Raw genomic sequence first — 12,529 nt, 5'->3', positions numbered from 1 at the left:
AAGCACCCAGTGATGTAGGCAGAGCTACAAAATAACTGAGTACATTTACTCAACAACTGCAGCCAAGTCCAATTTGGAGGTACTTGTACTGTGAGTATTTAAGTTTTAAGATGCTTTAAGGTTTTGTACTTTTCCAGAAGTACTTTAAGTTCAGTAACTGGTGAATTTCATAGTTCTTATTTATTGAGACTGGTACCTGAAGTAGAGGAAGGGAGAGGAGCAGAGCAGGGAGAGGAAAAGCTTGGGGTCGGCCCAGGGAACCAGTTCCCTGCTACAGAGCCACGAGTTGAATTCCCACAAGTTGCTTCAGGTAGATCGGAAGATTTCATCCAGCCCAACACTGTGTACATACTGCTGTACTACTGCTGTACTACTGTACTGTAGTACTACTGTAGTACAACTGTACTACTGATGTACTACTATTCTACTACTGATGTACTACTACTGTAGTACTACTATAGTACTGCAGTACTGTACTACTACTGTACCACTGCTGTACTACTGCTGTACTACAGTACTGTAGTACTACTGCTGTACTACTGGGCTACTACTGTACTACTACTGCTGTACTACTGCTGTACTACTACTGTACTACTACTGTAGTACTACGTATGTACACACTGATCCTTGCTTCACTGTGTGTGTTGTTTTTCAGGAACCATGGGACAAACACCTGTAGTACTACTGTACTACTACTGTAGTACTACTGTACTACTACTGAAGTACTGCAGTACTGTAGTACTACTGTAGTACAACTGTACTACTGATGTACTACTATTCTACTACTGATGTACTACTACTGTAGTACTACATATGCACACAATGATCCTTGCTTCACTGTGTGTGTTATTTTTAGGGAACCATGGGACAAACACCTGTACTACTACTGTAGTACTACAGTACTGTAGTACTACAGTAGTACTACTGATGTACTACTACTGTAGTACTACGTATGTACACACTGATCCTTGCTTCACTGTGTGTGTTGTTTTTCAGGAACCATGGGACAAACACCTGTAGTACTACTGTACTACTACGGAAGTACTACTACTGTAGTACTACTGTACTACTACTGTACTACTACTGTAGTACTACTGTACTACTACTGATGTACTACTACTGTAGTACTACGTATGCACACACTGATCCTTGCTCCGCTGTGTGTGTTGTTTTTCAGGAACCATGGGACAAACACCTGAGCCACCTGAGTTCAACACCTCTGTGTGGCTGCGACTATGTGTCGACGCTTCCTGTCAGCCTCCCGCCACAGAGGGAGGTCCCTACAACGTGGCTGAGCTGGTGCTCGTCGCCATGGTAACCACCTCCATCAGCATCACCACCGTGCTCGGCAACACGCTGGTGATCCTGTCCATTAAAGTCAACCGCCGCCTGCGCACAGTCAACAACTACTTCCTGCTGAGCCTGGCAGTGGCCGATCTGATCGTCGGCTTGCTCTCCATGAACCTGTACTCGCTCTACCTGCTGCGGGGCCACTGGCCCCTGGGAGCTGTTCTCTGTGACGCGTGGCTCGTTCTGGACTACGTGGTGAGCAGCGCCTCTGTCATGAATTTGCTCATCATCAGTCTGGACCGGTACTTCTGCGTGACGCGACCGCTCAGCTACCCGGCGAGGCGGACGGGCAGGATGGCCGGTCTGATGATCGGAGCGGCCTGGCTGACGTCCTTCATCCTCTGGGCTCCCACCATCCTCAGCTGGCAGACGGTTGGGGAGAAACGCGGGGTCCCCGACGGACACTGTTACATCCTTCTGCTGGCCAGTCCTGCCGCCACTCTGGGGACGACGCTCGCTTCCTTTTACCTGCCGGCGCTCATCATGATCGTCCTGTATAGCTGCTTGTCCGCTGCCAGCCACCGCCGTCTGAGCGCGCTGCAGCCGCAGAGACACGCACTCGGCACGTCCGGTCTATTCTTGGAAGACTTTCTCCTGTCCAGCCTGTCTCCTAACCAATCGGAGTGTAGCACTTCAAAGCCCAGAAAGAAACGAAGAGCATCCAGAGGTCCTGGGGACATGTCAGAAGTCCGTCCATCTCCTCAGCAGCATCAACCTCAGAGCAGCCCCCGCCACACCAGAGACTCAGACTGCAACAAGACCGAGACTGAGTCCTCATCCAGCACCGACCTCCACAGGACCGCCTCAGCAGCGCTGTCCGCCTGTCCCAGCTTCAGGTCTCAGGAGAGCAGGAGGCGCCGTGTTATGGCGAGAGAAAGGAGGGTCACCAAGACCGTCCTGTCCATCCTGCTGGCCTTCATCCTCACCTGGACGCCCTACAACGTCATGGCCGTCATCGCCGCCTTCTGTCACGTCTGCATCCCCAGCGTGGTGTGGACCACAGGATACTGGCTGTGTTACATCAACAGCACCATCAACCCCGCCTGCTACGCCCTGTGCAACACCAGCTTCAGGAAAACCTTCTGCAGCCTCCTGTGCTGTCGCAGGACGAAGCTTCAGTGACACAGCTGTCTCATCCTCTTCTGCTTTGTTATGACACGGTGGGGGGTTGTTCACGACTGGACGGGGTTTTGAGGGCTGAGTCTGGCTGCACAGTGTGTGGGGACGGTTCTGGAGCAGAAAACCAGCAGAGGGGGTGTCTGACCTTTAATGAGGCCGTGGGTCACCTGACTTTCAGGTTGCAAAGTAGTTCAGTGACTTTTCTTCTCACCCCTGGAGCAGCTGTCTGTACCTTTAACTGAATTTCCTTTCAGCCCTTTTTCATGTTCTTCAACCACCAGATGGCATCACAGACAGGACGGCGTGAACCCAGCATGCTAATGTCATCAATGCCAACTGTGGTGTTGAACCTTCAGCTGCCCAGTAGAACTAGTCTGACTGGTCACTGGTGGAGGTCTGATGAAGACTTTCTCGTCTTTCTGATCTTAGCCATGTCATATTTTTAAAGGTGTAGTCCTCGATTCCAATGCATTGCTCATTTTGTCCAGTTGATCTAAATTCTCCATCTGTTTGTCAAGTTTACCTCCGACAGATCAACCCAGAGCCAGTACTTGATAGAAACCTCATGTGACCTGGTCTTAACTGAGCTTCTCTTTGTTGTGTTTTAATCTTCTCCTCATGTTATTTAGTTTGGTTTGATAATGAAACGTTGCCGGACACTTTACCCTGAACTTCACCTTTAATTCACAGATAAGTTGGAGACGGTAAGGGTCCCTGCTGAGCTCTCTTTGGTTTGGTAAAGTCCTGGTCTGATTGCTCAAAGGATCTACCAGGTGGAGAACCACCTTGGTGTTCTACATGAGGGAAGCAGCTGTGTTTAACGTGTGTGTGTATATTTGTGGTTCCAAACAGAAGATATTTATGATCATTTATTCCACTGAACTATGAACTATTAATGTGAAGCTGATGTCACCTCGTTTCATTCGTGTCACACTTTGAGTGAACAGAACAAACTCTTCACCAAAACAATGTACAGTATTTAATTTCTTCTTTTATACAAGTCCCATCTTTGCAGCGTCAATAATCTATAGTTCCAAAAATAGCTCTTATAGAAGATTACAGATCCATCCAACACATTTAAAGGTGATGATTCCAAACTGGTCTCAAAACCAAACTCGTTAGAATCCAGTGGAAGACGTCCCGGACAGTCGAGTTTAGGTTTCACACTGGATCCGAACGTCTCTTGGATGTTAATTTACCTTCAGCTACAGTAAATCTTTTAGGACTATCTGTTATAACAAGCTATCGGCTACAAGGACAGGATTATTATTTGTTATCTAGTGGGAGAATACGGGAAAAAGCATTCCACATTTAATCCAAATAAACACAAGAACATCAAATCACAAATCAGTAAAACAAGAAGTCGAAAGAGGCCAAAAGTGGAAGGTGGTTGGTTTGTTTTGGAGGAGTCTCTCGGTTTTTTGTGTCTGATGAAGGAAGGAGACGATTGTTCAGCTGGAGGAGGAGAAATCCTGCTGTCATCTGCTTCTCTTTTCATCCTTTAGTTCGACTTCTTCCCTCCTGTGAAGGAGAGAGGAGGAGTTTCATTAACCTCAGGCTGTGTTCAGAGGCTGTAAATATGGTTCTGCAGCTGAATCTACAGCAGCTTCCAACAAACTGTGAGTTAAACAGTAAAATGTTCCCTGTGGACTGTTGCTAACCAACGTCTCAAACCTTCCTCACACAACATTTGGAAAACTGATTGTTAACGTTCACTGGCTGTTCTGTTTGTGAGTTAGCGGCGGTTTAGGACAGCGGTCGGTGTCTCGTGTACCAGTGTGTCAATAAATTCTAAACTAGGAAGTCCAGTTTGATGTGTTTAAGGCTTATTTGACACCAGAACCCAGCAGAGGTTTGTACCTATCAACAGGACTGAACAACTCGGGATCGTCTCATATTTGGTTACGAAGTCACAATTCGAGTTCTTCTCTTCTGCTCAGTGTTTAATATCTAATGAAAGCAGCTTTTCTCTTCAACTGTGGAACCTGAACGCTGCAAAACTGCAGTTGTTCAGTTGAGTGTTTTACAGCAACCACGTTGTCAGGATCATATTTTACTCTCAACAGTACAAGACGTTTTTGAATGTAACCCATGTTGTGTCGCTACGCGCTGAAATGTTTGTATCACAAACATCTGCAGCTGAAAACTCACAGGAAGGATTCTTCTTCTAAAGAAACCTCAGTGTTGGTTTAGTAACTGTTCATGTCGCCCACCGAGCTCTGACCCGCGTCAAAACAACTGCAGAGTGAAGCTTCAGTGCCACCGGCAGGTGAGACGGACTCTGGGCTCGGACAAGTGCACGGCTGAGGTCACGTGAGTTAGTAAATGACCTCCTATTTATTAAATGACCTCCTATTGGCCGCTGATCAGGGTAGTGTCTCTATGCTTGTGCTACTCGATCTCAGTGCAGCTTTCGACACCATTGACCATAGTATTCTCCTACACAGACTAGAAAATGTTGTTGGAATTAGGGGAACGGCCCTCTCCTGGCTTAGGTCCTATTTGACTGATCGTTATCAGTATGTAGATCTAAATGGCGATTACTCCACATGCTCTCCAGTGGAGTTTGGTGTTCCACAGGGTTCAGTTTTAGGCCCCCTGCTTTTTTCCCTCTACATGCTTCCTCTGGGCAACATTATCCGTAAACATGGTATTAACTTTCATTGTTATGCTGACGACACACAGTTATATGTTTCATCAAAACCAGATGAGATCAAACAGCTTAATAAAGTTGAGCAATGTGTAAAGGATATACGAGACTGGATGCTAATTAACTTCCTTCTGCTAAATCCTGATAAGACAGAAGTACTAGTTATAGGATCATCTGCAGCTAGAAGCAAGATGTTAGATCACACCGTAACTCTAGATGGCCTTTCTGTTACATCTAGTGCAACAGTAAAAGACCATGGTGTGATTCTAGATTCCAGTCTTTCATTTGAAGCTCATGTAGATAATGTCACCAGGACAGCTTTCTTTCACCTCAGAAATATTGCCAAAATAAGGAATATTTTGTCACTAAATGATGCAGAAAAATTTGTCCATGCTTTCATCACCTCTAGGTTGGACTACTGTAATGCCTTACTGTCTGGCTGTTCAACCAGGTGCATAAACAAGCTTCAGTTAGTTCAGAATGCAGCAGCGAGAGTCCTCACTCGAACCAGAAGATACGATCACATCTCGCCTATCTTATCTACACTTCATTGGCTCCCCGTGAAATTTCGCATTGATTTTAAAATACTACTTCTGACATTTAAAGCATTAAATGGTCTTGCGCCGCAGTATCTGAGTGAACTGCTAGTGTCTTATGATCCACCACGCCTACTTTGATCAAAGGATGCTGGCTGCCTGTCAGTACCTTGTATCATAAAAACTACAGCTGGGGGCAGAGCCTTTTCTTACAAAGCCCCAAAGTTATGGAATAGCCTTCCAAATAGCGTTCGGGACTCAGACACAGTCTCAGTGTTTAAGTCTAGGCTGAAAACCTACCTATTTAGTCAAGCATTTGAGTAAATAGATCTGGGAAGGACTCATGGACGTAGAGCATTATGGTGAACTGGTATGTTTAGATGCTGTCTTCCCAACTCTCACTGATCACTCGGGTTTGTTGATGGTGAAGTGTTTGGTTGCTCTACATCCCAGGGAGCCCTCATGTCTGTGTTTCCTTCTGAACCCACCCTTTTAGTTAGGCTGTCATAATTAGTCCTGCCGGAGTCCCTGCTGCACTACACTAAATATACATTCACCTCAAACTTTATCTGACTGTGAATACAACTAACTGCAATCTCTCCTCTTCTCTCTCTTTCCCTCTCCCTCTCTCTTTTCCCTCTTCCTGTCTCTCTGTCGAGCTACACGTCATTCCACCCTTTGCCCTCTGGACCTGTCTGACTCGTCCTGACGCCCAACTTCTGGCTGGAGATCTCGTCGCCTGGATCCACCGTTTGCCCTTTGGGATGCGTTTGGAGACTGGATTGGTCACAAGCTACTATGATGTCGGTCCCGGCCTCGGCGGACGTCGGAAGCTGTTTCTTGGAGGTCTCGACTCAACGCTCGATAGTCAAGGAATGGAACAAGTCTGCCTGCAATAACTAACTGGACTCCATATTAACTTAAAAGACATTAACTGTTATACTGGACTGCTGCCTACACAGCGTGTAATCACCCATATGAGGATGGGTTCCCTGTTGACTCTGGTTCCTCTCAAGGTTTCTTCCTGTTGCCTTCTCAGGGAGTTTTTTCTTGCCACTGTCGCCCTCGGCTTGCTCATCAGGGACAATCTGATTATTATGACTCATACACATACACTGTTCATGTACTGTTCTTTGGTTGTGTAAAGCTGCTTTGTGACAATGTCAATTGTAAAAAGCGCTCTTCAAATAAAATTGAATTGAATGAGTTCCCTGTACCTGTGAGTACAGTACATGTCCATCACGTGACTTCAGATGGATCTTGGATCCACAATTTTGTGCAAATCCCTGAATGTTTTCACTAATCATATCCTGAAGGTTCAAGTTTGTCTTTCAAGAGTATTGAAACCAGCTCCTGTCATTGATTCTGGAGGTACCAATGACATAACACAGGACTACTGCTGTACTATCAATACTTTTACTACTAAATGTAACCATCACAAATCATCTGTTAACTGATCTGAACCCAAATGTTTAACAGGTTCTTATTAGTTTTAGTGCTAATGCTTGTAGAAGTAGAAGTAAAACTACAACACAGTACTAGTCGTAGTACTGGACTGACTCTCCCTGCTTGTATTTCAACGTATTCATTTTTACATACCTACACTTCAGTTATTTGGGCGACAACGTAAAGCACAAATCAGACTCATCAGAACCGTCGGGCTGTTTTAATACATTGTAGTTCGACATGAGAAACTTGAACCTCTGAGGATTTGATTCATGAACATCTTGACTCTCCCACACTGATGGTGATGATGATGAAGTCATATGAGAGACATGTTCTGCTTTGTCACGTGAACACGGCCGGGCACAGAACCTCTGTGTCCTGAACACTCATCAGATCCTACAGAGAACCGGGCAGCGTCACTGTACATTCAGAACCCGTCCCTGGTGTTTGTGCTGAACCTGCAGGTCTCACCTCCGTTTCCTTTGACTTTGGGGGCGCAGGGTTTGGACACCTTGACGGTGGTTTGACACTCGGCGTTGTACATGGCTCTCTTCAGCGATCCTGATCGAGTCTTGGTTTTAGTGGCAGCGTCGCACGGTCCCCACGGCCCGAACTTATACTTACAGTCACCTGGAAGAAATGGACAACAGTGAAACCGTCAGTCACTGATGCAGTTTGTTGAACTGCGTCCGTCTCGTGTCCGTGTGGTGACGGTTAATAAGTAAGTAACGAGTTTGTCCACATGTCAGCAGACGAGTTCTCCAGAGGTTTTACAGGTGAACTCAGGATTGTACCATAACCTGCAGCTCCAGTTCCACCCTCTGAAAACAAATTCCAATATGTGTAGTGACGGGCTGTGATGATGCACATCGTACACTACGCTCTCCACAGTCTGTTAGCAGCTCATTTCCTGAATTTCCAGTTCAATTGATTGAGCTGCAGACGTCTGAATGATCAAACTAACATTCAGACTTTAGAGCGACACCAGCTACATGGAGCTGTTTCGTTGTTCAGACACGTGGATCAAACCTCGACTCGACTCAAACGTTCAACAAAAAATCACTTCCGTTTATTTTACAGCGTGTGTGTAGTACTTCAACATGAATATTGAGTCTGTGTACTTGTACCTCATCTCTGTGCCTCTCTGTCCTACATTACTACATGTGTGAATAGTTATAGTGCTGTGACTCTTACTGATGTCCTTCTTCCAGTTGCAGGGGATCTTGCAGTGAATCTTGTCAGTGCGATCTTTACAGGTGACCTCTCTCAGTCCTTCTCCACACTCTCCCTTATCCGGCACACATTTCCCGTACTTGGTCTCTGCAGCGGTGCACTCTGAAGCGGGCCTGGACTTCCCACCTGGTGGAACAGAGAGTCGCAGCTTCTTTAAGTGATGACTTCAGTCATTTTACAGTAGAATACAAGCTGAGAGTAAACGTGTTTATGTTCATGTCTGCATTAAAGCAGCCGAACTCTCAGCTCCTGTCTGCAGTGGATCGTGGATGTTCAGACAACTCAGGAAAACTTAAAAACGTGCAGCCTCTGTTTTTCCCAGATTCTAAGTAGATTAATGGAAGTTTACTCTGGAAAGACTGAATCCAGAAAATGACTCATTTCACTAGTTAGGACTTCTGATTTCTGATGACAGCCGTGCACTGTAGAAACACACTGTAGTCCTGTAGAAACTGGAATATGAGCCTGACAGATCTGCTATGGGCAGCTCAGTGAAACTTGAAGAGGTGGATTAAGTTTGGAATCTGAAGATAAAAGTCGACACGTGTGATCTCCTTCTGTCCCGTCAGGGTTCAGAGAGTTTCCGCTTTAGTTTGAACAAAACTAACGAGGAGAACTGGTCTTACTCGAACCTCGTGCGTCGAGTGTGTTCTGTAAAACTGGATGGAGAAAAGTGTCAACTTCATTAACTTCATAATAATAAAGTCGAACATCAGACCCCTTCTTATTTTTATTAGATATACAGGACTGTCACTGGAAGCACTTCTTATATCAGTATTGTTACGTCAGTAAACGGGGTGTTGATTTACTGATACTTACGATATTCAGTTATCAAATAGTGTTTGTGTTCTGACCTCATACTAAATTCTCATCAGCAGTTCGGAGATTTCAATGTGCTAATATTCACATTTAACGTCTCTGTGTCTGGGACTGAAAGTTCTCACCTTTGTGATTTTTGGTTCTCTTGTTGGCCTCGGTGGTGAGCGTCAGGGCCAGGAGCAGCAGCAGCGTTACTGAGAACAAACTTCTCATTCTGTAGACACAGAAACATGGACGTGTTTAATAGGATCATAAACGGATAAATCCTTTAACATTCAGCCACAGGCATCATTTGTTTTAATAACTGCATCATAAGAGACTCAGTATGAGCACAAAAAGAGACATAAAATATCCATAAAGAGACTCGAAACGATGCAAAAGAACCAAAAAAGGCTGAAACGCATCTGAAAAACCACTAAGAAGCTCAAAGTGCCCACGAAAACAACTCCAAACGACCGCAGAGATGAAAAATGACCAGTCTGGGGTCTCGCCCCTGTGGTGGAGGGGTGGGGGCCTGTCATGTCCCACTGTGGACTGGAAACCAGCAGAAAGGGATTTAGTGGAATCAACTGATCTTCTCTTCTTAACATAAATAAGTTTTACAAACGATTTGTTTAACCTAAAAAGTCCAGTTTGAAATTTGACCGCGAGCTCTGTGGATGTAAAAAGCGTGTTGTTTTGTTGTGGTGCGTGATGTCGGCCGTCGGGCCCGGCCGGGGCCAGATGGTCCAAATTTAGTCCAAATCAAATCTGCTCCCTTTTCAGCTCGGTCCCCCAAATCTCACAGAGCTTAAGCCAAATAATCTGACTATTGTAGTCACAGCAGCACGAGGATTATAGAAGTAGGCTAATGTATTCAGACACTGCTGCTGTTGTCGGGACATATTTGGGACTTATTTTGATGTAGTTCTCGTTTGATGAGCGTCACATCAGCTCACAGCAGAAATGTGGAGCAGGCTCTTGGTTCAGCTTTCACAAAGAGAGAGTCAATTACCCATAGAGCTCCTCTTTCCCTCTCTGTTGTCATTGTCCTGAGAAATGACAGACTCCTCTTTCAGGCCTCCATTAAAGCAATGGCTCTCTTTCACATGTCAGCTGGCAGAGCAAATCCTGCTCTTCTCGCTCCTCCTGCGGCCTTTTATGAGAAAAGAACCAGCTCTCAGCAGGCCTCCAGTCTGTCCTCCATCAATGAAGAAGAGGGGCGGGGGGTAGCGGGGTGGTGGAGGGGGGGCAAGCCGCTCCTGAAAGGGCCCTTTAGATTCTCCCTCAAAAGAATACTGATTCATTGGGCCAAAACAAAGCCTCTTCTAGCCTGGTTTCATTTCTCTAAAGCCAAACACAGATTCCATGCCACATCTTAGGAGCCCCCTGCTTGGCCCCCACCACCCTGAATAGAAACGTATTTGCATAAGAAAACAATGAAATCTTAGCATGAAGAAAAGGAGTGGGATGCTCCCTTTGGTTCAGAACGAGGAACAACATTTAGAGCAACTTCCTCTTCAAACTCAGGGTTCACTCTCATATCCGGAGGCAAAGTTTAAAGCTGTTCAACTCTGCTCCTGCGGAGCTGGTTTTCATCTGCAGCACAGTCATAAAGAAAGGCATGCATGCTCCCCAAGGCAGGGGCCCTTCCTGCAGCCCGGTCGCTGTGGCGAGGCAAGAAGCGAAGGAAACATCCGCTCAAATGAAAACCGATATGAACTATTTCAGCTGGAACAAAGTGTTGGAGACGAGACGCCACTTTCATTAAAACCAAGCTGGAACTGGTCCAACTGCAGCAACAACCATGTCGGGGCTATAGGAACTGTGCCAGAGGCCAGAACATGTGCACAGGTTTCCTCTGTGCACCTAAACTAAAATAAATGAACCAAAAACCATGAACCCAAATCAGAAAACTACAGAGAAGAGAACAACTTCTGATCACACCTGTTCCAAAATAAAGCTGGAGACATACTTCACAATAAACTCGTCCATTTTAAACATCATCATCATTTCAGCAGAGTTCAACTATCAACCATCAAACGACAAAGAAAAGCAACAAATCTTCTGAAAATGTTGTTTAAAAGATGAATTCTACTTTATCTACAAACTAGTTCAGATGTTCATAAGAATTCTGCTTCAGTTTTTACAAGACACAGATCAAGGAAAATAAGTGAGAGAGAGAAATCCAACATGTGTGACTGTAAAGACGGAGCCCATCTGCTCGTACAGGACCTGACTGAACTGGTTCTGCTCCAGGACCGTGCTGCACGCTTCACAACCAGAATCCTACTAGTTCTAACTTGAGCTTTTCTAAATGACCCAAACACAGAGTCGGTGTTTAAGGCGAGAAAAGAAGGAAACTTACTTGTCAGGTTCAGAGGAGCAGCCAGTCGAGCTGGGGAGTCGTCGCCTTCTGTCACTGCCTGCAGCTTGTGCTGCTCAACACCTCCACCCCACCCCCCTCTCTCTCTCTCTCTCTCTCTCTCTCTCTCTCCCCATGTAGACAATAATGAAAACCAGCATCGTGGTGACGTCACAAGCTTTAATCTCCCCTCATCACACACACACACACACACACACACACACACACACACACAGATCATTAACATACAGTAAAGTGTGTGTGTGTGTGTGTGTGTGTGTGTGTGTCTGTTTCAGTACCACTGTTACTGTGTCAGTTACTGTGTCAGTAACGATCGGTCCTGTTCAAACAGGCCACAGATCCTGAACCTGAGTCTGAACCGACGTTCTCGTCCTCTGCAGACCTTCGTATTAACGAGCTGCCGCTCGGGAACATTGCACACATTGTGCACAGACCTGATAAAGAGGAGCACTTCTAAAGTCTGCTGTATTTTAAAGAGCTGCGACTCACAGTGAGCTACGCTGCTGGACACGTTGTGTGTCGGCTGAGCTGAGCGCGTGCAGACACCTGCTTTAGTCTCACAGTGAACAAGGTCAAGGTCTGTGTACTGTTCTTTAGAACGTGGCCACAGTTTAAAGTACTGATAAGACACTGACTCCTCGTCATTTATGAAGTTAAATCTTCTTTTTCAAACTCAGTATCTTAACATGAAGAAGACCTGAAATGTTCATTTCATAGGACTGAGTCTGGGGGACAACTGTGTTCTACATGTTCTACTTCAGCCCACAGAGCTCTTTCTTACTGTGTCATGTCCAGAACATGTTCACTATGAATTACACTTCGGTAACACCAAGTGGACATACACAACGAACCCTAAAAGAAGTACTCTAAGTGCAGCTGCAGGCTGGAATCTAAATCACTGGCTGTTAGCGGCATAGGTACAGGTGGGTGAGAACAACCCGTACAGCCTGTGTGTGACTGTACAACGTGTTCAGTTGGTCATTTGCCTTCACAGTAGTTTGAAAACAGAAA

At 45.7% G+C, this 12,529-nt stretch overlaps 2 protein-coding genes across 2 annotated transcripts; one reads left to right on the top strand and one right to left on the bottom strand.

Annotated features, from left to right (window-relative positions):
• Nucleotides 1–1,182: 1,182 nt before the first annotated feature.
• chrm4b (cholinergic receptor, muscarinic 4b) lies at nucleotides 1,183–2,472 on the top strand. Its single transcript, XM_026365468.1, has one exon. It carries the CDS (start codon nucleotides 1,183–1,185, stop codon nucleotides 2,470–2,472), a length of 1,290 nt encoding a protein of 429 aa, XP_026221253.1.
• Nucleotides 2,473–3,326: 854 nt separating this feature from the next.
• Nucleotides 3,327–11,588, bottom strand: mdkb (midkine b). The gene is made up of 5 exons (XM_026364791.1): nucleotides 11,501–11,588; nucleotides 9,279–9,367; nucleotides 8,296–8,460; nucleotides 7,573–7,731; nucleotides 3,327–3,990 (listed from the first exon to the last, which is right to left on the bottom strand). The coding sequence occupies exons 2-5, from the start codon at nucleotides 9,364–9,366 to the stop codon at nucleotides 3,971–3,973; spliced, it is 432 nt and encodes a 143-aa protein (XP_026220576.1). The 5' UTR covers nucleotide 9,367; nucleotides 11,501–11,588; the 3' UTR covers nucleotides 3,327–3,970.
• Nucleotides 11,589–12,529: the final 941 nt, after the last annotated feature.

This window comes from Anabas testudineus, chromosome 6 (genome assembly GCF_900324465.2).
Source record: "Anabas testudineus chromosome 6, fAnaTes1.2, whole genome shotgun sequence".
Lineage (NCBI taxonomy): Eukaryota > Metazoa > Chordata > Actinopteri > Anabantiformes > Anabantidae > Anabas > Anabas testudineus.
Note: the sequence above shows the minus strand (reverse complement) of the source record. Positions and strands in the feature narration are given on the sequence as shown.